Source organism: Tasmannia lanceolata, unplaced genomic scaffold, assembly GCF_043159265.1.
Source record: "Tasmannia lanceolata isolate RefF3 unplaced genomic scaffold, GAP_Taslan_0.1 ptg000008l, whole genome shotgun sequence".
In the NCBI taxonomy this organism is placed as follows: Eukaryota; Viridiplantae; Streptophyta; class Magnoliopsida; order Canellales; family Winteraceae; genus Tasmannia; species Tasmannia lanceolata.
In genome coordinates this window covers 7,625,597-7,652,193 of record NW_027518685.1, presented here as the reverse complement: position 1 = coordinate 7,652,193, position 26,597 = coordinate 7,625,597, and the positions used below count along the sequence as shown (strand labels likewise).

At 38.7% G+C, this 26,597-nt stretch overlaps 2 protein-coding genes across 2 annotated transcripts; both read left to right on the top strand.

Annotated features, from left to right (window-relative positions):
- The first annotated feature begins 693 nt into the window (after positions 1-693).
- LOC143884184 (eukaryotic translation initiation factor 4E-1-like) lies at positions 694-16,308 on the top strand. Its single transcript, XM_077387609.1, has 5 exons — positions 694-1,167; positions 6,917-7,088; positions 7,187-7,312; positions 15,860-15,925; positions 16,007-16,308. The coding sequence occupies exons 1-5, from the start codon at positions 914-916 to the stop codon at positions 16,055-16,057; spliced, it is 669 nt and encodes a 222-aa protein (XP_077243724.1). The 5' UTR covers positions 694-913; the 3' UTR covers positions 16,058-16,308.
- Positions 16,309-18,010: 1,702 nt separating this feature from the next.
- On the top strand, positions 18,011-24,613 carry LOC143884183 (eukaryotic translation initiation factor 4E-1-like). The gene is made up of 5 exons (XM_077387608.1): positions 18,011-18,375; positions 21,731-21,896; positions 21,987-22,112; positions 24,131-24,196; positions 24,279-24,613. Exons 1-5 carry the CDS (start codon positions 18,113-18,115, stop codon positions 24,327-24,329), a joined length of 672 nt encoding a protein of 223 aa, XP_077243723.1. The 5' UTR covers positions 18,011-18,112; the 3' UTR covers positions 24,330-24,613.
- The last annotated feature ends 1,984 nt before the right edge of the window (positions 24,614-26,597 follow it).

Below are 26,597 nucleotides of genomic sequence, written 5' to 3'. Positions count from 1 at the left end.
AGTTCCGAAATTAATTTCTTGCCAAATTGCGTAGACAATCCCCTTATTTAATGATGATTCAAACCATTTATCTCTCTTAGTCCTTGATTCGATGAGACATGCATCAAAATTCACTCCCAAAGTATGATTCTATGCTTCCAATTTTTTCATCTGAAGAAAGCTTGGCTCCAGATCAATTTGGAGGAACTTCCGAAGTTTAAGTTCCTCCAAATTGATCTAGAGCCTAGTTTTTTTTCATCTTGTAGAGGCTTTGATGAATGCATCATTGCTTTGTTTTCTGACTCTCAATTTTAGGGTCACAAATTGAAGGATAAGAATTGCCCAATGTGGGTTGATTTTGCTAAAAGGCCCGTCCGTAACGAGGCCTATTCTTTCAGAGAGGCCCAAATTTCCATGCATTCATGGAGTCCCAAACATAGAGATCATCTGTCCCTTATCACTTGGCGGGAGGGGAGGGTTGCAACTTGAGCGGGTTCAACCCGAACCTGACGGGTTGAACCAATCGATCATTGCGATTTAAAAATCTTTAGGTTATTCTTTATTTCTTTTTTGTATTCTTAATTTTTAATTTTGCTTCGGGCCGACGCAAAACCAATCGATCCAACCAGACCCGATGATTAAGAAAATTGTGTTAGACAGGCTTAAATTAGGGCCAAAAGATGTTTTTTAGAGGCTTGGTCTGGCCTCAGCCCGAACATTCGAGCGGGGTGGGTCGGGTTGATCCTAATCCTAGCCCAACCTTGGATATCATTCTCTCAACCCTTTCTCAAACCGACCTGTGCCTTGGGTCGAGGATAATCAACCCTAATCCCAGCCTCTGAATCTCTCAATCCTAAGCGCTCGGCATAGCCTGATTTTTCAAAATCGGGTCGAGTCAGGTTGGGTTGGGTTCGTAGAGAGAGGGAGAGAGAGGATGGCGCAGGAGGTGGTTGTTGTTGGTGGCGGGGAAGAGGAAAGGGAAATTGAGAGATCGTTTTTGGAAGAAGTAGAGGAAGGAGAGATCGTGGATGACTCATCCTCTCTTGTGACAAATCCTCAGCCTTTGCATCTTTTGGAGCACTCATGGACCTTCTGGTTCGACAATCTTTCCGCCAAGCCTAAGCAGGCCGAATGGGCTAGCTTCATCCGCCCCATCCACACTTTTTCCTCCGTCGAAGAGTTCTGGAGGTCCCTATCTTTTCTCTTCCCTTCTTTGTTTTTTCCCCCTTTAAGGGTTTATATAAACACGCAAGATAGTGTTAGAAATAAATTTTCCTATTTAGATAATGAATTGCTATCTTATATTATCTGTTCAGCAAGGAATAATCAAATTTAGTGCAGTTTGCATATTGGAGGTCGAGTTTTCTCGAAATAACTCATTGGAGGCCTGAGTTTCCTCGAATTAACTCATTCTTTCCCTTTTCTCTGTCATCTGCTTCTCTATTTTCTTTTCTGATGTTCTATCAGACAGATTGAAATGGGTTCATGGAATTTTTGGGTTTCTGAATCTAAGGTGGTCTTTGGTGGCAATGTCTAAGATACAGTTCTTTGTCAAGATGAAGCATAAAAAGACCCTTTCTTTTAGGCCTCTTTGTTTTGGATTTTGAGGATTAGAAATCTGATACTGAGCTCATCCATTTGAAAACCCTCAATCAATCCGGTGTGCCTTACACAATTGATTTGTCTATAGGAAATCTGCTGAAAGCAGAGGTCTATACTCTATAGAGTGATCGGCTCCAAAGTCTCGTTATATGATAAATGTTATTGCTGGAAAAAAAAAAAAAACAAGAAGGTGCTGAATGAAATTAGAAAGAGTGAGATGGTTTATTGTACTTGAATCAAATGTGGTTTTTTTTTTTTTAACAAATTCATAACTAAATAGCTGCCCTAGTGGTAGATTTTTCCACAAGGCTCCTAACTAAGGCTTGAGGTGTATATCCTCTTGAGGAGCTAAGAATATGAGAAGTGCATCATTTCCAACATAATCTAGACAGCAGATCTAGTTGTTTCCTTGCCACCTTCTTTCTTAACAGTTTATTGATCTCAGGTTTTTATGCCTATTTTGGCTCGTGGTTTCAACTCAGCTTCAATGCTTCAATTATCTTTGTCCAAAAAAAAAATGCTTCAAACGTCTCGCTTGTCTTGAAAATGACGAACCCAATGAATCTTAATGATTTTACGAGAAAAGATTTTTTTTTTTTTGAGACGGTAAAAAGGAGAATATATTAAGAGGCGAACCTGAGCTGGTTCAAAACACAATACAGAAAAAGGGAGAAAAAGAAAATACAATATCAAGTAGGGAGATAATCAAACTGCTCCAAGCTAGGCCTAAATACACCACCCCTTGCTAGGGAGTCAGCTTCTGAATTAGCTGATCTCCTCACATGCCTAAAGGATATAGACGAGTCAAGAACTTAATCATCAAGTTCCTCAAAGAAAGATAAAAAACGCCACGGAGAAGAAGCCGCACCCAGAAGCCAGAGAATAACATTTGAGGAGTCCCATTCCACTATCACCTTATCAAACACAGAATGATCCAAAAACTTGATCCCACAACGAACTGCTCTCACTTCCGCCTCATTAGAGTCCGCCACTCCAATGGGGCCCGAGAAAGCCCAGAGAACATCCCCCTTGGAATCTCTGCATAAACTCCCAATCCCTGCATAACCAGGATTGCCAAGAGAGGAACCATCAAAATTCAGCTTTAACATTCCCTCAGGAGGAGGGATCCAGGGTTGAATAATTTTGACTTTGCTAATCCCCTCCTTGCAAATAGTCTGCCAACCTTCCCAAAGATCATACGCTGAGACGAAATGAAACAGAGGAAGGCTTCTAGCCCAAGAAATAACTGCTTAGATGGTCTTGATATATATCCAGAAAGACGATTTTGCCACACCGTCAAATACTCGGGAATTTCTTTCCTTCCAAATGAACCACCAAGAAGCCACCATACACATCTTCCACAGCGACTTACCCTTTCTTTTCCAGGGACACCATTCACAACTTTTAATAAAATCTGATATGGTGTTAGGGAGAGCCCAAGATACCCCAAAACGAGATAGAATAAAACCCCATAAATCTCGAGCAAACTTACAGTGAATGAATAGATGATCAATGGATTCGCCCGCCGAAAAACATAAAGGACAATGGTTAACCAAAATCATTCATCTCTTCCGCAAAAAATCGATTGTCTGGATACGACCACAACATACTGCCCACGCAAAAAAAGAAACCCTCGGCGGGCAAGAAAATTTCTAGATCGAAGCAAAAGGAGACTCAACCTCGCTACACACTAAATGATGATAGAAGGATTTAGCAGAGAAAAAATCGGATGAACACCAAAACCATACACGGGAATCAACCTCTCTCTTCTTAATATAACACCCTTCAATCAAGGCCATCAACTCGAGGACTGAAGACAGCTCTATCAAAAAAGTTTCTTTTGAACAGCGGCTTCCAAACCACTACCGAGTTCACCCTCTCAAAGCAATCCGCCACCCATCCCTCCTTTTGAGAAGACACCAGATACAGATCAGGGAATAATGCCCTAAGAGGAACAGCCGAACACCACGGATCTGACCAGAAGCGGATTCTATCCCCAACATAAACCTTAAAGCGAATACCTTTGGAGAATAGAACCTCAACCTTCAAAATATCCCGCCAAACAGTTAGACCCTTGAACTTAAAATTATCCGTAGTACACCAATTCCCCTCCCTCAACCCATACTTACTCCCTAATACTTTTACCTATAGGGCAGATGGTTCTGACCCAAACCGCCACAGCCACTTTCCCAACAACGCCGTGTTAAAGCCTTTAATTCTCCGAATTCCTAACCCTCTATTTTTCAGAGGGAGGCACACAGAACTCCATTTAACCAAGGGAATTCCACCAGAGGAATGAGAGCCGCCCCATAAAAACCTCCTTTGGATCTGTTCAATTCTAATAACTACACTCACAAGACATTTGAACAAAGAGAGAAAATAAATCGGAATGTTTGATAAAACTGCTTTGATGAGAACTAACCGCCCTCCTTTAGATATCAAATTACGTTTCCAGGAGTCAAGACGCCTCTCCACTCTATGAATGATTGGATTTCAAAATAGTTTATTCGGTCTTCCCACCCCCAAAGGAAGGCCAAGATAAGAAGCAGGCAAATAATTCAAAGAGCACCCCAAAATCCTTGCAAAAACAGAAGCTTCAGAAGAAGGAACATTTATAACATATAATCCTGACTTTGAAAAATTAGATCTTTGGCCCGAGACCATCTCATAACACCTTAAGACAGCTTTAAGATTCAAAATCTGAGAAAACACTGGGGCATAGAATAGCAACGTATCATCTGCGAATTGAAGGAGCGAAACCTCCACTTTATTACTTCTAATTAAGAACCCCTAAAAAAGACTCAACTCGCTACCTTTTTTCAAAAGCCGGCTAAGAGACTCCGCAACGATCACAAAGAGAAAGGGGGATAGAGGATCCCCTTGCCTCAAACCCCTAGATGATTTGAAAAAACCTTTGGAAGAGCCATTAATGAGAACTGAGAACCAAGCAGAAGATACACAAGATCTGATCCAACCTCTCCACCTAGAACCAAAACCCATTTTGCCTAGACTATAGTCCAGAGAGTCCCACTCAACCCGATCATAAGCCTTTTCCATATCAAGTTTACAGAAGACCCCTCCTTGACCGCTTCGCCTGTAGGCATCAATAACTTCGTTTGCAATGAGAGAACAATCCAAAATTTGTCTTTTATGAACAAAAGCGCTTTGACTATCTGATATTATTGAAGGAAGAACTAATTTGAGGCGATCCGCCAAAACTTTTGCCAATACTTTATATAAACAGTCGACTAAGCTTATCAGACGAAATTCCGACACCTTTGAAGCCCCCTCTATCTTTGGTATTAGGGTAATGAAGGTTGCCCCAGTACCTCTGTCTAGAGCAAGCCCTTCAAAAAATTCTTGGAAAAATCTCATCAGGTCTGATTTAACAACTTCCCAACAAGCTTGGAAAAAAGCCAGACAGAATCCATCCGGACCAGGAGCTTTGTCTTTGGCCAAGGAGAATAAACCTTTCTTGACTTCCTCCTCAGTAAAAGGGACTTCCAAGTTTGCGGCTTCCCCCAAACTTAAACTGTCAAACTCCACCTCTTGCGGTATAGGGCAAATGATACCGCCAGAAGAATACAGAGCCTTGAAAAGGCTAAGAATTTTTTATGTAATCACCTCCTTGTTTGTAACTCTCTCCCTTGCCAAAACCAGAGATTCAATTCTGTTCCTTCTCCTATGAGCACTAGCCATAGCATGGAAGTAAGCAGTATTTTTATCTCCCTCTACAATCCACTTAACTCTAGATTTTTGACGCCAAGATATTTCTTCCTGAAGCAGCAAGCTATTATGTTCTTGGCTGACCCTTCCCAATTCCTCCCAAACCTCATTCGAAGCCAAACCACACTCCCCTAGAGCATTTAATTCTAACATACGATTCTCCAACCATCGCTTCCGCCCATGATCTAGCAACTTTCTCTCCTTGACCCAAGCTTTCAATTTTGCCTTAACATATCTCAGTTTGTTACCAATAACTATGTCAGCTGGGCCTACTGAATGACAAGAAGACCACCACCCCCCTAATCTCCCCTCCATCTGGAAAGATTCCAACCAAGCAATCTCAAATCTAAAAGGAGAAGGACCCCACGAGTCCATTCTAGGATCTAATAGAATGGGACAGTGATTAGACACCAGATGAGGAAGCGCTTTCTGAGAAACCTCTGGAATGAGTTCCAACCACTTGCCAGAAATCAAGAATCTATCCAGCCTGCTTCTACTCTGCCCTCTGACCTAAGAGAAAGATGCACCACCCAAGGGAAGATCAACTAATTCATTGTCTGCTATAAAATCAGAGAAAACCTTCATGTTATTAGTGACTCTATTACACCCTAACCTCTCCCCTACTTCCTTGATTTCATTGAAATCACCCCCAATACACCAGGGATGAGAACAACACTCTCTAACCTTAACCAATTCCTTCCAAAAAAGGCCTTTTGCGGATGATGAAAAAGGACCATAGACTGCAGAGAAGAGCCATTCAGACTTATCCACCACCTTTTGAAGAGAAACTGATAAGGAGAAATCTCCAGACCACACCTCCTTACGAGACCAACTAACATTATCCCAGGCTAACAACAAACCTCCGGATGCCCCTTTAGAAGCTAAGAAAACAAAATCCCACTCTTTTTAAAAAACCCATACTTCTGATATCCAGGCTACTAATGGAGGCCAATTTTGTTTCCTGGATGTAAACGACCTCTGGCTTCCAAACTTTTAGCAATTCTTTAACCTGTAATCTTTTCTCCTGGGACCCCAGACCATTTACATTCCAAGATAGAATCTTCATAATATCACTTAAATAGAAGACAACTTCCTCAGTCTAGCACCTGAAAAGATTGTTAGAGGAATCCATAAGGCTATCTCTAATGCTTTGCTTCTTCTATACAGGGCTGTTTTTAGTTTTTCACTTCCCCCAAGGAGATTAATTTGATAAGTAATTGGCATGTACTTGATGGCAACGTTTTCGGTAATGTGATGATTAGCCTTTAGTAAGAAGGGATTTAGGCTCTACTCTAGTAAGAAGGTACTTGAGCAGATGATCAGCAAGTTAGATCTAGCTCCTTAAATTGTAAAACAGAATGCTACTTCTATAATCTCAAGATTATTTGGATAAAGTTTGAGAATGCAAGGCCTTATTGGTTTCTGTAATTGAGAACTCAGAATGTGTGCTTATTGTAGAGTTTGAAGACAATAGGCATTTTTTTTTTATCATGTGTTTCTCTTTGCTGCGTATGTTGTGACAAATTATATCAAATACCCATTCTTCTTCAGTTTGGATTTTTCATGTATATGTTGCGACAAATTGCAATGAATATCCATTCTTCTTCAGCCTTTATAATAATATACGTCATCCAAGCAAGTTTCCTACGACTATGCGTGCGGATTTTCATTGTTTTAAAGACAAAATTAAGCCAGAATGGGAGGATCCTATTTGTGTTAATGGAGGGAAGTGGACCATAAGCTGCGCTAGAGGGAAGTCTGATACACGGTGGTTATATACGGTATGCTTCAGATCTTGTTAGGATGGTATATTCAAGTCTGAAATTATATTCAGTTATTCACTTAGCATTGCTCATAGTTTTTGTTGCTTTTCTACTAGTTGTTGGCAATGATTGGTGAACAGTTTGAATATGGTGATGAAATTTGTGGAGCGGTTGTCAATGTACGACCCAAGGAGGAAAAAATAGCTCTATGGACCAAGAATGCTGCAAATGAAGCTGCCCAGGTAACTCCTTATCCTTGGTATGGATGCTATAGTGGTCTTATGTTGAATTCATAGCAATTAAAACTCACATATTCATTAATTTGCCTCATCATTTCCCACCTTTAAATTTGATTAGTTTTCATTATTTTTTGCCAAAATTCAGCATTTCATTATACATATCTGACAACTTCTGCTTAATCAAAACATTCTTAGAGAAGCGTGAAGAAAGAAGAAGAGGCCTATGCCTTGCACATGAACGTGGGAGAATGAGAGAATCAGATCAATCTCCACGACTTTTCTCACTCTATTTTATAATATTCCATCAGTCAATTACAAATTGCCTCTATCGTATTGTACATGAGTTAGGGGTATGAAGGTATATTCATACTTCATTATATTCGCTTATGTTGTGTTAAAGTTCACAAATATCTTTCCATGCAACTTATATACACCTATGATACCCAAACAAAGGTACGGAGAACGGACACAAATACGTGGGTGCTGGCCTGATACAACATTTTTTGTAAAATCAAGGGTGTCAAACAACCAGTTACTCCAAAATCTTAAGCTGTTGGAGAAGGCGTTATTTAATCTTTCATACTTTAACACCAACCCCTCACGTGTGGCCCCTCTTTTTAGTTTGGCCTACACATGGCACATGTGGCCCCTCTTTCGGGTTTGGCCATTGCATGTGGACTTTTGCTATCTAGGAGGTTTGAACATAGGACCTTTGGCTCTGATACTCCAAAAGCTTAATCTGTAGGAGAAGACGTTATTTAATCTTTTATACTTTAACAAAAGGAATGGATACAACTAATATAATATTACTAAAATAGGTTTATTTGATGTAAAGATATACTAAAAAATATAAAAGCTTCAATAGTTCAATGTTTAACATGCTATGGTCTTTAATGGCCTTGGAAATAATGATAAATGATAGTGACACACATTTGTCTAGTTTTATGGAGTGAGTAGTTAAATAAAAGTTTTTTCTCAATGATCCGTATCCTGTTGTATCTTGTGTCCGTATTCATGTTTATCCTATTGACACAGGTACACTGGGTATGTACAAGTACTTTATTATCATAGATATACACCCTATAATGGCATACGCAAGTTGCCTATGTTCACCCTTATCATTTTCGAGTAGGAGGACGAGGTAGATCAAAATAAAAAGGGGTATCTTCTTCAACGAAGGAAGGGAGCTGGATAAATAATGGGAGGGGAGGGTTCTTGTGGAAGGTGATGCAATTAAACATTTTCAAAGAAAATGACATGACGTAAGCACTCGTACGATGTTAACCATTGTCCAAGTCATAACAATGAAAACCTTTCTATCTCTGTACCCGACAAACCACACTTGGCGGCATGAGGTGAGAATTTATCTCTCTCATGTGGAGGAAGGTGAACATAAAAAACACAGCCAAAGACATAGAATAACGAATAGTCTGGGTCTCCGACAGAGATAAGGGGATTTGTTATTCAAGACATTAGGTATACAGTTATAAGAGTTACCTCACCCCAAAGGTGATTCATAGCATGGGAATTGCTGTGAAGAGAACAAATTGTAGAGAAGATGTTCATTCATCCTTTCAGCAACTCCATTCCGTTGCGGTTTATGGTGATAACTTATGAGATACAATGCCCTTTTCTTGTAGTAGTTTTTGAAAGTCATGAGAAAGGTATAATACCCTTGAATCAGAGTGTAGGATGTTAGTATCCGATTGAAATTGCATTTTCACTATTTTTACAAATACTCGAAATACATTTATGACGTATGATCTCCTATGTAGCAGTTATATTCATGTAAACCTTATATGATAATCAATAAACATAACAAAAATAGCGATATTCTTGGAGAGATCACACGGGTGCAGGTCCCCTTACATCGCGCTGTGCCAAATAAAATAATGTCTTGGTAGCGTGATTGGTTATAGGAAAGGATAAGTGGGTGCTTTTACTGAATGAACTTGTATCACAATGAGGAGGAGGGAGAACTACGAAAAATAATATTTTTATCCATAACGAGTCCAGAATTCAACATAGACATTTAACATGTCTCTATGTGGATGACCTAATCATATATGCCACAGAGACCGCAAATAATTGATCAAAGAGGAAGAAACAAACGCATAGATGAGGAGGTATTCATCTTATCCACTTCAAGGAAGCAAAGACGCCTGTGTCTATGCCCTGTCCTGATCATTGCCCCTGTGCATAGGACCCTATATGACATAACTATTGGAAGAGAATTAGACAGAACAATTTTGTTCCTTTAACTGGCCTATAAAGAGTAATTTGCAAAGAGATGGGGGACAGGTAAAACCTCATTCAAATGAAAGGAATGGTGATGTGAAGTGGACAGTGAAACATTATCAAAACCAGACATTGGTGGAAGGTCACTATTAGCCCTAAACATCTGTTGATTTCCATTATATTTTTGTATGGAGAGATTCTGTTGCACTCCAGTCGTATGATTGGAGGCGGCACCCAAATCTAAACACCATGTGGCAGTAGTTGATCCTAAAGGGTTACTATGAGTACCTGAAAACCAATTACAGGGAGGGTTGTGGGTGTGTCACTTAAAGCATTGCACTTTTTAAGACACATTGTCAGGTTCATCCCTTGTCACTTTGAGCAAAAAATATTATATGTTTATAACTTGTTATGAAGGGGATCTAACATCGGTTATTGCCGGAGTACATATCTGAGTCTCGAACTCAAACAATTCTAACAGAGTGGATTGTAAGTCAGGTAGCTGATCACGACTAGTAATGTTTGCCTGGGCTGTCTCACTCTTGAGGCAGAGACGCATAAGAAACTGCAGGACTTGGCTCTTTTGTGGAGTTTGAAGAACTCTTCAAATGTGCTATCAGAAGATTTTGCAGGGACAATGTTCAATGTAATGTAAATAGAAAAAACATGTCTTGTTCAGTCCATATCATCAAAAAATCCCAAATAATAATCCTAAATGTCCTTCGGGCGCGTTTGGATCGCCGGTAACGGAAACAAGAATCGGAACATGATACTTTTTTCTCTAATTCATGTGTTTGGTTCCACACTTGGTAACGAAATGGGGACTCTAGGTGGAAAAATCCCAGAATGGTATTCTAATTCCTTCGGGACTTCTCTCTCTACAAAAAAAGGCACTGGTCTCTCTCTCTCTCTCTCAAAGGGCCTCTGCAGGTAAGATGTTTTTCTAGCTCAAAACTTATTCTGTCAAACCCATTTGCCACCCTGTCCTTTGTCTTCCCTTATCTCTCATTTCTCACAGATCCTTCTCCAAATGTTCTCGGCATGCTCTCTCTCTCTCTCTCTCTCTCTCTCTCTCTCTCTCTCTCTCTCTCTCTCTCTCGTTGAAATGGACAGATCTGTGCCTTCTGAAGTGTTTTAATGGAATTTCGGACACCTAAACTTCTCTCCTTCAAAATACCTAACGAATTTCATTCTAGGATAATGTTTGGATCTTCTTGGATTCATCACGGATCTGTGCTTGGTGAGGACGTAGATGATAGCGGTGTGTTGGGAGTCCCTGCCCATGTCGTAATAGAGGAGGTGGAGCATGGATTTATCGCCAGTGGATTTGAGTTTGAAACTTGGGGGATGTCGTAGATCACAGAAGCGGGAGTCGATTAGGGTTTGGTTGGACGAAGAAGACGATGTTGATGTCATTCCCTTATGAATTCCAATGTTTACCCAAACAATAGAATCGGAAATCCCATTCCGTTTGAAGAGGGAAATGGAATGGGATTGGAATGTAATGGGAATACCAATTCGTGATTCCAGCAATCCAAACGCGCCCTTAATCCCTTGGGAATACTGAGATAAATCATATTCCGCCCTTAAGGGGTGTGCGTGGGTGGCTTCTTGATAAATCTTTTAAAAATAATTCCAGATCTTTTCATAGGCTTTGTAAGGACTGAGTTTTAATGCAATCGAGGGTTCAACCGAATTCAGAATCCAAGTAATAACATGGGCGTTATTCATCTTCCATTAAGCTAATTTTTAATCAGTTAGGAGGCTTAACCTCAGTTCCTTCAAGCATGCACAATAGTCCTCCTTCAACGATTATGCGAAAGTAGAACTCCCACATGGAGTTATTGTGATGGGGGACCGTCCTTCACTGGGACTTAGTAGTCAACTAGGATGGTGGGGCCCATATCGTCTAGTACAGTGTTTCTTTTTTTTTTTCATAGGGATGTATCTGTCTTTTTCTTTATTGTAAGGGCAAATTGGTCTTTATTATTTAGTCACTTATCTCAGGGGCCCACATATGTTTTACTTCACTTAAGTTATCAAGTGAATCACATAGGCCCACATGTTTTAAAATCACTTAAATTCTTGACCAAGGGGACCCACCTTGCACTTGCAACAAGGAAGGAGTCTACTTTTCGTGTGTTTTAACTTTTAAGTGGTCTTTTGACTCCGTCAGATATGAGGTTTGAATAAGTCTTAGGTTTCTCTTTTATGTTCATGTGCCACCATAGGATAGGTTTATGCTTTCCGACTTAGAATAGGATTAGAGTTCTATGACTCTGAGGGATTAAAAAAGGGGCATAAAATCATACCCACAATCCTTAAACCTATATCCTTTCCCTCCCAATACTCCCCCCACCCACAATAGATTCTCTCCTGCATTACCTTTAAACCCCTAAAATCAGTCCTTTATTAATCTGTTACATATCAAAGTAAACAGTCCAAGTCCTGTCTACTCACCCGTCCCTGCATCTGTTACATAGCCCAGGCCATACCAATTCGGCAATTCCGAACAATAGCATACTGCCCTTAAAAACCCATTCGATTAACACTTTCTTAAATTTCCCCAAACCTGAGAATAGTTCTAAAACCTGCTGCGAGTCCCCTATAACCTATAATCATCGGTCCTAAATTCTACTCCATCGACCCGAATCCCGATCATGGCTTCTTCATATACTAAAGCCAGGAGTTTTATATGATCTGCGCACATGAAGTCCAGTATTTTTCAAAAAGTACAGTGGGGGGACCGGTTCATAGGTTGATCCAAACCGTTCATTTGTTGGGCCACAACGTAAATAGGTTGTACCCCTTAGATCATTTGCACAGGATGATCGTAACCATAGTTTCGAAACTCCCCCGCCTCATTGTGGATTCCAGAGTCGACCCTCTTTTACCTTGGTCGCACTTGTTTGAGTCTGCGTTTTGCCCTATAAAGCCAATAAAAAAACCGAGTACTCAGCTGCGTCAATCAAGTACTCGACTGGGTCGTGCCGAGTTGACTAGGATTTGCTTTGGCCGCATTTTGAAACATTGATCGTAACCCTCCGTCTCCTAAACCAGTCCCTTTAAACTCGGAATAGAGTCAGTCCCCTTTAAATCCATCCAATAGTCCCTTAGGGTCCTTTTTGCAACAATGATGTATCTTCTATCTGAGTTTGAGATGGATCATTCCTTGTTCGTGTCCAAAAGATGATCCAATGACTAGAACCAAGGTTTTACCTCCAGTCAAGGACTTTTTACAGGTGTCAAGGACTATAGTGGAACAGGTTTAAGGACTGGGTTGACTGGCTTAACTATGTTTGCAGGTTTTGTTTAGGGATTGTTTAACATTTCCGTCGTCGATTGTGGAGGTTATGTTCGGCTTTGACAACGATCGGTGACAAAGCCAAGAAGATGTTTCAAACAACAATGAAAATCACCTCTGTAATGAGTCGATTGGTGAAATAGACCATTTACACTGCCTTGATGCTGCTGCTTGGAAGCCATTTTTCTGGTAATCGTTCGTCGCTGGACATCTGAATCAAAGGCATTGATTCTGACAGAAAATCGATTTTTACTTGCCATTGGTTGAATCTCTTGTATTTGGCGTGTTGATGCCGACCAAAATGAGTGGCGTTATATAGGAGCAATGAAAGACTGACGGGTTGATAAGAGGGATGGGATTTGCTGAGAGGAGTTCGTGAGATGTTCTTTCAATTGATTAAAAATTTGAATGTGTAATTGAAAATGGAAAATGATATGGGAACCGGTTAGCTAGACCACCTAATGCCGCATTGCCCCTATTCTTACCAGCTATGGTCGGAGGCAATGGGGCATTTGGCATGAGGTGGGCTTGCCCAAGATTGATTAGCTCGTTATTGGTTAATTGGCAAAATGGACCTTTTGGAGATACATGAAGATTGCTTTGGGGTACCTTTCCGTATGCTATTGTCTGGAACATCTGGAAGGAACGCAATAGGCGCATTTTCGAAGGCAATACCAGGTCTTCAGGTAGGCTGGCGTTGGACATCAAGGTGGGGATTATAACCTGGGCTAAAGTGAAAAAGAAAATCCCTTATGGAGTAGGAGATCTTATAAGAAATTGGTGTTCTATAATTTGGGACAGAACAATTCGGACCAAGCCATTGCCGAAATGGAAGGCTTCGCCGGCAGGATGGCTTAACTGCTTAAGCTTAATTTTGATGGAAGCTCCATAGGCAACCCTGGGATGGCAGGTATAGGACTGATAGGGGACGATAAAGAAGCTGCAATTATGACGTTCTCATGACCAGTGGGGATATGGATGCAAACGAAGCTGAAGTGAGAGCTCTGCTTTTTGGTCTACAGTGGGCACATAAGCATAATCAGCGGCCGCAAATAGTGGAGGGTGACTCGACCAATGCAGTTCCATGGGCTTCTGCGCATTCGAATGGCTCGTGGAAACTCCAAGATCTATTGGCGGAAATCCTGGATTTAATTAAAGTTTTGGACCCCAAGATTGAGCACCAGAGGTGATCAGCTAATGAGGCGGCCAACATCTTGGCAGAGGCTGGAGTCTTCAGGAATGAAATGATGATTGTATCTTCTCTGTAACTCTTACATGTTTTGAGTTATTCCTAGATCTTTGATCCACTCTCTGTAATTGGAAGGGACTGCTTGTCCCGTCCTATTTTTCTTACAGATTAATAAATTGTCAATTTTCAAAAAAAAGAAAGAAAAGATATGGGAACCGATTAAAAAACCAAACAATGAGGTTTCAATACGTGGACTGTAAAGAAACTGGAAACCGGGTGCTTCCATTCTCCTTCCACTACATTTACCAAATTACCTACCTCTTTCGACAGAAACCTCCTTCCCTATGACCACGGTTATTATTTATTGTTTCCATCATTGCAGCTTCCTGTCCCTGCTTTTTCATGTTCATAATTACGGTTTCCCTGTTTTTGTTTCTAGTTTTAGGGTTTATATAATTTTTGATAGATCCATTGACGCTGTTTACCATTTAGGGATACGAGATCAAGATTTGTTTTCAGTAGATCTGTTTGCTAAATTATGGGTGAAGGAAGAGGGTTTTGATGGAGGAGGACAGAGATGGATGTGCACTAATATCTACCTTAAAACATCCAAGCCATAACAAATGAGAAGCTTAGGTTCAATTATCCAAAACCAATTTCTTGATCCACGGATTCATCAAGTGTAAATACCAAGCTAATCTATCAGTGTTTATGATGCCAAGCATGCCTTTGATAGTGTGCTCTAAATTCATTCTAATTTTTTGGATGATGGAAAAAAAATTGGATCCAAACACTAATTGGTTGTGTATTAGTTGATGATATATACGAGTTTAGGATGCATTGCTGCTCCATATCAAGATATTGGGTTTGGACTTGTCAATCGATTCATAGACAGGAAAAATAAAAAATGGAAGTTCTGCATGATGGTATAATCACGATCAGGAATTCAAATACAAAGAATGAAAAAAGATGAGAGAATAAAATACTTCTAACAGATATAAATGTTAGTCGTAACGAGACATGTTTTGATGATAACAGATCGGAATTACAAACATATTTGGGGCAAAGGCAAACTCATTATTTTGCTTACCCAATCCTCCTTGAATAATGCATGGGTTAGAGAATCAAGTGCATTGAATCAATTCCTCTTTCTTGATAAGACCGAATTGTATCCATCAATCTTTGGGAAGGCTACCATTCAAAAAAAAAAAAATCTTTGGGAAGGCTTTCCATCCCTTGCTGTCACTTTTGCCAAAATTGAGACATGATGTTAAATCGGATCGAAATGGCCATCTTCTACACAGTAAGGACCTTTTCTTTATTGACATGTTAGGAGATCGGCCAACCGTGATGCAAACAGAGTAGCTAGTTTGGGAGTCAGACAGAGAAAGATTAGAGATTTTTTTATTTCCTGTTGCCTTGAGGGCTTGGGTTTTTAATTGTTTTGCACTAAGTTCAGTGCTCTCTTTCTTTATAACTGACCATGTCGCTCGCGGGGTTTTCCCCGATCTTAATAAAATCCTCCATGATTAAAAAAAAAAGACCCCTTGTTTATTCCTTCATCCTCTTTGAATATCTGGCCTGGGAGTCAGCAATGTTGGCTCATGCAATTTTCAACTGATAGAAGAGAGTGTAAGCTGTTTGTTATGGACCATTGTTTTTACTAAAATCTTTGGCACATTGGTATCATTTCCTGTCTCGAATGGTTGCCTCCATTCTTATTGTCGAATTTCATGCACAACATGATTTTTTCTAATTTTCTACAACAATTTCAGATAAGAATCATGATTTTTTTAATAATAGTATTTTTTTTCCGCAGATGAGCATTGCAAAGCAGTGGAAGGAGTTCCTGGATTGCAATGATGGCATTGGTTTCATATTTCATGTGAGTTTTTTATGTCTGCGTTACATTGCTTTGATTGTGTTGTGAGTTAGGGTGCATGATTTCTCCTCTGTTTAATTCCAGGAGGATGCTATGAAGTTTGATAAGAACGCCAAGAATCGATATGTGCTATAGTAATCTTAAACCTGTTTACTTTGACAAACACAAATTAAAGGTAGCGATTAGCAATTCTGCTACCAAACAGAAGAATGTAAACCTAATCTAGACTGCTGTAATATTTGTTTCGGCACAGAACTTTATAGGCTATCATAAGGAAGACACGAGCAATGTTTGTGAGACAGCTGTTTTATTTCTCGTCGCTCGTGGGCAAGGAGATTTTTTTTTCTTTTGAGACCTGTTTTGCTAAAAAGAGATTCCTTATTTCACTATGCTTGTCTACAGGGTAATCTGTTTTCCTGTGTGACCCATCAAATGGACGGTTTCGATCATCTTATGGTGTGGGCCTTACCGTATAATTTATCCGTATTCAAAACCATTTATCTATTAGGTCTTCATGTTGATGGACCATATGTCAAAAACCACTCTCATTGGATGATTCTAACCCTTCTCAAACGGTGAGAAAGCAAAGACAACGGTTAGTAAGAGCAAGTTTTTACATGGTGCTCGCCCGTGAAGTCCTGTGCGGACGGTTCTGCCCTTGATATTTGATCCGACAGCAGCCCACTATTGGGAGTGTGTTATTCGATGTTTCTCATTCTCTGCTTCAGCTGGGTCGGATTTGTTGAACACCATTCTTTGTTTTGTCGCAACCTGGAGTTGTTTCAGGTGTCTCTAATGGGTTCGTCAAAGAAATGGTTGCTCACTCTAGACCCGGCTGAGAGTAAGACTTGGGAAGATATTGTTGCAAAGTTCATTGATCAGTTTTCTTATGGAGTTGTTTCAGGTGTCTCTAATGGGTACGTCAAAGAAATGGTTGCTCACTCTAGACCCGGCTGACAGTAAGACTTGGGAAGATATTGTTGCAAAGTTCATTGATCAGTTTTCTTATGAGGATGGAATAGAAGTCACCCGTCGGAACCTGAAGTTACTAAAGCAGGAGTCGTTCACTGCCTTTGTTAGGAAATGGAGAAGGAAGGCGGCTCAATTGGCCAAACGCTCTCATGAAGAGAGACTACATGGAGTTACAATGCTTTTGGAAGTGCAATCTGTTCAAAAAAAAAAAGAAAGGCTTGGGGCATGTTTGACAACCGTGAGATTTTCATGGGATCCCCATGCACTCTCTAGTTCATATAAAAAACACCATATAAAAATGACCTACAGAAGGACTGCACATTATTTAAACGTATGTAGATCGGGCGTTAAGATCATCCTATGAAAATGGTTTTTTGGGCACAAAGAATGCACACTATATAAACGTAGGTAGATTGGGTCAAGATCATCCTATTAAAATGGTTTTTTGGAGCACAAAGTATTTAGATTTTGGCTTGACGAGGATGTTAACCACATAATAAGAGCAGGTTGGTGGAAGCATGCTTCAGGAGTTCTGTGTGACCGTAAAATACCGACCAAGTTGAAAGAAAAGTTTTATATGACACTTGTGAGGCCAGCCAGCCTCCAAGAAGCGGCACGTGCATAAGTTGTCTAGTGGAGATGCGAATACTTAGATGGATGTGCGGCCATACAAGGTTAGATAGATTTAAAAATGAAGACATCCGTAAAAAAAATGGAGGTGACACAAATTGAGGAGAAGATGAGAGTGCAGCACTTAAGGTGGGGGTGGCACCAATTTGGGAGTCGATTTATCACCGCCGTAACACAAAAGTAAGGAAATGGTACATTCTCCCCCTTTTCTTAGTTGGCCACCTACTTGTGCGGCAAAAGGGTCGTGAATCGGGATAAGACTCATAACTCATAAATAGTTAAATACACAAGAAGTGGGTGGCCCAGGGAAAAAATGGGGGCGAATTTGTCACTTCCTTAAAAGTATCCTTACACTTTGTCAAATGACTAATATATCCTTAAATTGCTACACTTGGCAATTCAAAGGGCAGTCTTAAACAACGGTATCCTGCTAACACTTTCCTTTCTCGTTAATCCGTCCTTGAAAGTGGGGCCTCTGAAAGGGTTGTTGTAGCCGCGGCATACGCGTCATTCATTAGTCACAGGGAGGGAAGAAATCTTTGTTTCGTTGTGTTTCTTTTTCCGAGAGAGAGAGAGAGAGAGAGAGAGATGGAAGGAGTTATTGTTGTTGGTAGAGAGGAGGAAAGAGAAGGTGAGAGATCGTATGTTGAAGAAGCAGAAGGAGATATAGTTGTTGATGATTCTTCTTCGTTTTCATCCTCCTTGGCCGTGCCAAACCCTAAGGATCTGCATCCCTTAGAGCATTCATGGACTTTCTGGTTCGATAACCCCTTTGCTAAATCCAAGCAGATCTCATGGGGGAACTCAATCCGCCCCATCCACACATTTTCCACCGCCGAAGAGTTCTGGAGGTCAGTCCTTTTTTTCTTCTTTCACTTTCTTTCTTTTTCTTTAACAACATAGATGGATGGCACGGGTTCTTGAAATTTTTGAGTTTCTAGGGTTTCTGAATGTCATTCGGTCTTTCTTGAATGATCAAGGTCTAACATACATTTTTTTTTTGGTCAAGATCGGAACTATTACAATACTATTTCTTGTATTATCTGTCTTTCTTGTAACATTCTGGAAATCTGAAACTGAGGTTATCGATTCCAAACCCCTAAATCAATCTAGAGAGCGATTGGCTTTTAGATCTTGTAACATGATAATGTTCTTGTTGCACAGAAAATGAAATTGCTTGAATGAAGGTACGAAGAACTTCACCGCAATTTTTTTGGGCTTTTCTTTAGCTCGTGGTTTCAATTCAGCTTTGATGCTTATGTAAGATAATCTCAATGATGTAGAATCAATAAGGACGGAAACATTTTCGGGTAAAACTAATATCCAATACTAGTTCTTGTGAACTAGGGAAGAATGTAGATCCAAATGATTCGATTAAGATGAAAATAATCAAGATTTATTCAATCTGGACTCTACATGTATTCTTATAAATATATTCAGATCTAACTGTTGAAATCAAATATAATATTAAGCATTTGGGCTCTAAAAAAATACTCAGATTCATTTCTTGGATTTGAGATCAAGTAGATCTATAAAACTGACAATTTAGATTGATCAAATCCAGCCATAGGATTCAAGATCAGATTTGTTCGCTTGCTGTTTAGCATACTCTGAGTCTAAAACAAAATCCCAGAGGAACTTTTGAAACTTAAAAATGCAGTTAAATATAGGAATTCAAGTTTATAACACAAAGTAAATTAGAGAAAAGATGATAAATACCTATAGATAGAAGAAAAAAGAAGGGTAAAATCTCCAAAGCACCATGCCACTTGATCCTAGGTAATCATACCATATGTTGGATAAGGGAATCACACCAAAATCCTTCAAAGAATAGGTGTTCACGATTTTGCAAAAGCAAGGAGTTTTTTCATTCATAATCATTAATATAACATAATGTAGCTCTAAGGCTTTGCATCATATATGCCACTACAATTCTACAAAAGGGCTTTACATCATATATGGACCTTCATTTATACTTCTAGGCTCTTCCTATAGAGAATTTATATGATGGGTGGCCGTGAAAACACGTGAAGTCTAAAAAGAGTAGGTACGACCCACTTTTTTTTATGATCCAAACCGTTCATTTGTTTGGGCACAATGTAAATAGGTTGTGCCCCAAAAATCAGTTCCATAGGATGATCCTAACCCTCCGATATGTAGAAGATTCCATAAATGATTTTTGGAAATCTCCATATTCAGATCAGTTCAGATCGGAGGGTTAGGATCATCCTATGGAACTGATTTTTGGGGCACAACCTATTTATGTTGTGCACAAACAGAGGAACGGTTTGGATCATAAAAAAAAGTGGGACGTACCTACTTTTCTAGACTTCACGTGTTTTCACGGCCACCCATCATATAAATTCTCCTTCCTATAATACAAAATTGCAAACATAAGTCATCATGGCCTCGTTTAACTTAAACCCTAACTGTTGAAGGTTCCCACGTAAAAAATCAATAAAAATAAAAACTAAAACATACTATGAATAGTGATGGGAATAGTAAACCCTAACTAAACTACTATAAAATCCCAAAAGACAATTATACTCCTACTAAAATGACCCATCACCAAGTTAAGCCTCTTTATTCTTTTTTGATTTGTGAAATATGGTCCTATCATAGGTTGGATTAGCGAGCCACGTCTTGGAGGAATCGACTTTGGATACCAATTGCATCCTTTGTCTGTTGCATGAAGTTAAGCTATTTATAGTCGATCATTCAATGTAACTAAGATTATTTTTTTCAATGTAACTAAGGTTGAATGGTAACAATTGAAGAAAATAAGGTTTTGTAATCTTTCTTTGTGAGATACATCTGCACATCTTTCTGTATCTTCAGATATGCATCTTCTCTTCGCATGGTCTTCTTCGGGTTTCCTTCCGTCCTAATTTGTTCCTTTAAGGTACTTCACGAACCAGCTTACTTATAAGAGTGTGCTATGACTTTTGTCTGACAATTGCATACCTAAGAGTGGTCTTAGGCGGTGGTTTGTTCTTTTCTTGTCCTACACCATTGCAGACGGTTCTTTTTCTTCCCAATTTTTCCTCCACTTGGGTTTTCAAGATCCCAAGCCGTTCAGCTGTGTCTATCTATAATGTCATTTCTTTAATTGGTGGTTAGTCTACCCCTATAAATCTTTTTGTATTGTGACATCCTATTATAAGCTCTTGTATCAGCATTAAACTTCCCTATAGACCCCACTACTTCGAGTAGTCTAGCTCTTGTATCAACAATTAAACTTTCCTATACACCCCACTACTTCGAGTAGTCTTCCAAGTTCCAAACCCCGCTTTGATACCAAATGGATGTAAAAACTATAGGGAAGAAAACTAATTCTTGTAAAACCGACATCAATCTAGAATCTAGATGTATTTTCACAGATATATTGAGAGATCTAACAGTTGAAATTAAAGCTAATATCAAGCACTTAAATTACAAACAAAAATTCTCAAATCCGTCCATTGGATTTCAGATCAAGTCGATCTATAAATCTGATGGTTGAGATTTATCAAATCCGGTAACGGGATCCAAGATTAGATTTGATCACCTGAATCCGGCCATGGGAACTTTTGAATCTTAAAATTACAGATGTGATTTCAAGTTTCTAACACGAAGTAGAGAAGAGACTAGAAATACCTTTAGATAGAAAGAAAAAGGATAGAAGCTTCAGGGCATCACCCCCATTGTATCCCAGATCATGTAGGGTTACAAAATAACATGTAGGGTTATTTTAGTCATTTCTTCCACCATTGTATAAATACCAATGTATTATCATTTTTTGAAGTCGGTGAAACAATTTTTTCCCCCGTTGTTATCTTCTATTTTTCTCTCACTCTCCTTCACACATCTTTAGATTTCTTTTTTCACATATTCATGGTCTTGTAATTGTTTCCTGTTGTTGAGAACTCATGATGTGCAAGTTCTTGGCGGTCGTAGATTTTGAAGACGATATGCATTTTTTTGTCATGTCCTTTTCTTTGCCGTTCAAGATTTCTAGCATCGGTTTGCCTTGGTGTTTTAGCATAATGCTTTCATCTTCTGATTTATGAACCACTTGTTGTTCATTTGTTTAGTCTTTCAATGTTACTGGAAGTTCTTGATTGGCACACTTGTTCTGCACTTGTAACTCTAGAGTCCTTTCTCCTCAATTAGGATTTTTCTTGTATATGTTGTGAAAAATTATAACAAATATCCATTTTTCTTCAGCATTTATAATAATATACATCATCCTAGCAAGTTGGCTGTTGGTGCGGATTTTTATTGTTTTAAAAACAAAATTGAGCCAAAATGGGAGGACCCTATTTGTGCTAATGGAGGAAAGTGGACCATAAACTGTGCTAGAGGGAAGTCTGATACATGGTGGCTATATACGGTATGCTCCGGATCTTATTTGGATGGTCGATACAAGATTGGAACTATATTCACTTAGCATTGCTCATAATTTTTGTTTCTTTTCTGCTAGTTGTTGGCAATGATTGGTGAACAGTTCGACTATGGTGATGAAATTTGTGGAGCAGTTGTCAATATACGAGGCAAGCAGGAAAAAATATCTATCTGGACGAAGAATGCTTTAAATGAAGCTGCTCAGGTAACTCCTCATCCTTGGCATGAATGCTCTAGTGGTCTTATATTGAAAGCATAACAATAAAAACTCGCATATCCATTAATTGGCCTTATCATTTCTTTTGGTTGTATGCTGTAGTGGTCTTATGATTTCTGAAGCACTGCTATTTCGAAATATGGGCGTGCAAGAGAGTGGGGTCCATACATCTTCTTCCAGTTTTATGCTATTGTGGGCTCCATGTAGGTTTATCTTGCTGACTTGGTGCTTGTCTAAAGCATCGACGAATGAGTAGTAGGTCCAGCCATTGTTTTGAAAATCGTAACGATTTAAGATTCAATCAAATTTTATGAATTTCGATTTGAATCCCACGATTGAATCTTAATCGGTATGAATCTTGTGATTTTTTATTGAATCTTATGATTCGATTGTAAATCATACAATTCATACCATTTATCCTAAATAACTTCTATATATATAAAAAAATATAAGTTTCTTTTGAAAGACTGCATTTCCATTTTGCACTAGAAGAAGCCTTCCAAAACCCTCTTTTGAGAAGGAAGAAGATATAGAAGGATCGGGGGTTCCAATGAATCAAACCAGTTTGAACTAGTCATGCACGTACTTGAGGGCATTACTCGCATCGAGGAGAGGGGCGACTATAACGAGGACATCATCATCGACTTGCCAGGCTTTATGATTGATATTTGTCTTTTAATATTCGAGACGTTAAGAATTGATATGATTTTATGTCTAAGATTATTTTTAAGATTATTATCCAATATGCATGGGTTTGGATGGGAAATAACTTATTAGTATGTGACAAGTTTGTTATCAAACAATACCTATTATGATTTTGAATAACTAATCATGATAGTTTCTATTAAAATTAATGGATATGGATGAAAATGAATAATTGGTTATTTTATTATTTTCTAATTTTATTATGATTTTTTTTTTAATATTTTGTAGTATATATACATAAATCAGAATGAATCTTACAATTTACGATCTGATGCGATTCAACTCCTATTACGATTTACTATTCGATTCCAATTTTCAAAACATTGGATCCAGCGTAGGTGTAAAAGAGAATGGCAAAGTAGAAAGCGACTTTCACGGTAAATAGAAAACTTTTGGCTCCCAAATCCATATATAGCTTGGACCCCGAATAAGAGTGTGGCCTGCCATTTTACACCATATGTTTTGATTATGGCACCCTTGCGGCACTACCACAATTTCCACCAGACTCATGTATCGGATGGTGTCCGCTATTTTACACCTATGCATAGCATGGGCCAAGAATGCGAGTGTGTGTGTACACACAAATGGGATGAAGAGATGCTCTTTTAAGTGATTAAAAATGTGAATATAATTAAAACAATGTTTTAACTACAATCTCTGCAATGAATCAGTGGCTGAGAGCCTGAGACCAACTAATGACTTACCACTTTTGACTCGCATGCCCAAGATGAAAATGACTCCTGATTAATGGCGTCATGCTAGTATATAGGTGTTTATCATGCCTAGCATGCCTTTTATAATCAATGTTCTGATTTTATTTCATCCTTATTTTTCACTTTGCCAAAATTGAGGCGTGCTTTTAAATCTGCTGGAAACTGCCATCTTCTACACATGAAGACCCCTTGGTTATGCCCTTATCATCTTTGAATATCTGGCCTGGTAGTTAGCAATGTTAGTTATACAATTTTTAACTGATAAAAGTGTAAGCTGTTTGTTATAGACCATTGGTAGTTAGCAATGTTAGTTATACAATTTTTAACTGATAAAAGTGTGTAAGCTGTTTGTTATGGACCATTGTTCTTACTAAAATCTTTATCACATTGGTCTCATTTCCTGTTTGGAATGGTAGCCTTCATTTTTAATGTCAACTTATGTGCGGCTTGTTTATTCTGATTTTCTACAATAAGCCTTCATTTTTAATGTCAACTTATGTGCGGCTTGTTTATTCTGATTTTCTACAATAATTTCAGATAAGAAGCATGATTTTTTTTTTAATAATATTTTTTTTTTTTTTTTTGCAGATGAGTATTGCGAGGCAGTGGAAGGAGTTTCTGGAGTGCAATGATAGCATTGGTTTCATATTTCATGTGAGTTTTTGGTTTCTGCATTACATTGCTTGGATTGTGTTGTAATTCAGGGTGCATGATTTTTTTCTCTGTTTCATTTCAGGAAGATGCTATGAGGCTTGATAAAGGCGCCAAGAATCGCTATGTGCTATAATAATCTGAAACCCATTATTTGAACAAAACAGAAGTTAAAGGCATGAGATTAACAATTCTGCTACAGAAGAAAAGAATCTGAACCTGATCTTGAGACTCTCTTGTGTAATATTTGTTTGGGTGTAGAGGACAGTGTAGGTTATCATATGGACAGAGGCCATGAGTCATGCTTTGCTTATCATTTGTCGCTTGAGGCGGCTGTTTTATTTCATCATCCCTTATGAGCAAGTTGACTGATAGTTTTTCTTTTTCTATTGTTCAAAAGAAACCCTCTCTTTCTTGGTCTTTGAGATTGTCTTTGTGCTTGATGATGCTAGACTCAGCTGATCCGGACTACTAAAGTTGCATTTTCTCTGTTGTTTTGTTTTGAGGAAACCATTTGCATCAATGAAGAATGCCCAGAAGGGCAAAAAATGACCCCAGAAAATAGTTGCAAATGGGGCGGTGATAGTCAGATGTAGTTTTGGTTTTGAGTTTCTCTTTATTTCTTGACTTTATTTGTCCATGTATGCAGTTTCAAATCATTACACAGCAGATAATCAGATGCTTGGGTTTGAAGTATTAATTTTCTTCTTATCTATTCCGTTATGGGGCGGTTTGAATACGTGGATTTTGAAATCCAGGTTTTAGTTTGACAGCGGCGTAAAATTCTGGATTTTACAATCCATTATCTTGGATTTTAAGTAAGATGTCCAGGTTTTAGAAATATCTCCCTTATCCTAAGATTGCTAAAACCTGGAAACATGGGATGATCTCTCTCTCTCTCTCTCTAAAAAGAGGGGTGAGAATTCAGAACATCTTTCATCAAGGATTTTGAGGAAATCCAAGATTTTAAAATATTGATATTCAAACTGCCCCCATTTCACACATAAGGCTTTCCTGCAAAAGATTTTTAGGACAAGAAAAGTACTAAATAGGAAGAAGTAGGTATAAAATTGATGGAAGAGAAGGAAATTGTTGGAGGAGTACGTATAAAAAAGGGCGCTGGCTATAGCTGTATTCTGTTCATTAAGAACAGAACACCTATTCTTCATGTTTCAATCTAAACTGCTGAGGCTGTTCTCCACGGGAATAGAAATCCTTGGATAAGTTGTTCCTGTGAGTGGCTATTTTGCTTAGATAAATTTAACCTGAAATTATCTTTGTCTGATGTTTGCCCATTTTGTTCTGCTAATATTTTGTCCTAGAGGATAGCAAGTCTACCCAGGATTCTTTAGCCTCTGTTCACTTGTGTTCTCGGGAAAACAAATCCCTGGAAAACAGCTTCTTTTTTTCTTGACAAGACAGAATTCTGGTTTTCACTTGCTTTCCTGAGAAAGTAACAAGCCCAGTTGGAAAATGTCAAATAATGACATGGAAATTGTCAAAAATGATGTGGAAATGTCTCTTTTCTTCCAAGTGTGGGAAACCAAATCCCACTATTTTGGTCGGATTTGCTTTCCCGGAAAAACTAGTGAAAAAAAGGTGGACAAGCAGTTTTTCAGGAAACCTTTTCCTGCACAGTTCCTGCGCACGTGAACAGGCGCGGAAAACCTTTTCCTACACAGTGTCCCTTAATTTCTTTTCCTAATGCCACGTCAGATTCCCGGAAAACCTTTTCTTTTCCTTTCCCGGGAAAACAAGTGAATAGAGCCTTAAAGTTTAAACACGGGCTTGGCAGTTGACATCATAGTCTGAATTTCTCTAGAAGGGAATATCTCGGAATATTTTAAATTTTTTATTTCTTTTCGTGTTTATATCAGAAAAATATTGGTAAATAAAATTTTATTATATATAAAAATATAAAATTTTATAACAAAATTAATAAGGAAAATAATATCTCGATTTCATGTAGGATAGATTTGATACTAATTTAGGAGATGGATTCTAATTAGGAGTCTTTGTAGAGTTTATCTACTTTGTGTAGTTAAGGCTACTCTAAGCAAGCGCAGTACTAGATGAGCCTAGCACAAGATTGAATGTAAGGTTTGAATAAAATTGGATATAATGGGAACTTTGAGTTGGACTAGAATTTAAAAAAAAAAGGTATAAATATTGGATGTGTGTACGCAAATCAGTTTATTTTTAGCTTCAAAATCCAATGACTCAAAGATATTAAAAATCCATGTGTACGGCCAATCCAAAGAGGGGCCACATGCGAGAGGTATAAAAGATTAAACAACACCAACTCTAATTGCTTAAGCTTTTGGAGTAATTGGTTGCCTTCACGTGTGAAACAGCCAGTTACTACAAAAGCTTAAGTTGTTAGCACTGGTATTAGAGTCCCTCT

Excerpts from the sequence above, each read along its gene's own strand:
- LOC143884184 (XM_077387609.1), top strand. The coding sequence starts at position 914 with ATGGCGCAGGAGGTGGTTGTTGTTGGTGGCGGGGAAGAGGAAAGGGAA. Across the intron at positions 1,168-6,916 it reads TCCGTCGAAGAGTTCTGGAG|CCTTTATAATAATATACGTC; the intron begins GTCCCTATCTTT and ends ATTCTTCTTCAG. Across the intron at positions 7,089-7,186 it reads ATACACGGTGGTTATATACG|TTGTTGGCAATGATTGGTGA; the intron begins GTATGCTTCAGA and ends CTTTTCTACTAG.
- LOC143884183 (XM_077387608.1), top strand. The coding sequence starts at position 18,113 with ATGGAAGGAGTTATTGTTGTTGGTAGAGAGGAGGAAAGAGAAGGTGAG. Across the intron at positions 21,897-21,986 it reads ATACATGGTGGCTATATACG|TTGTTGGCAATGATTGGTGA; the intron begins GTATGCTCCGGA and ends CTTTTCTGCTAG. Across the intron at positions 22,113-24,130 it reads CTTTAAATGAAGCTGCTCAG|ATGAGTATTGCGAGGCAGTG; the intron begins GTAACTCCTCAT and ends TTTTTTTTGCAG.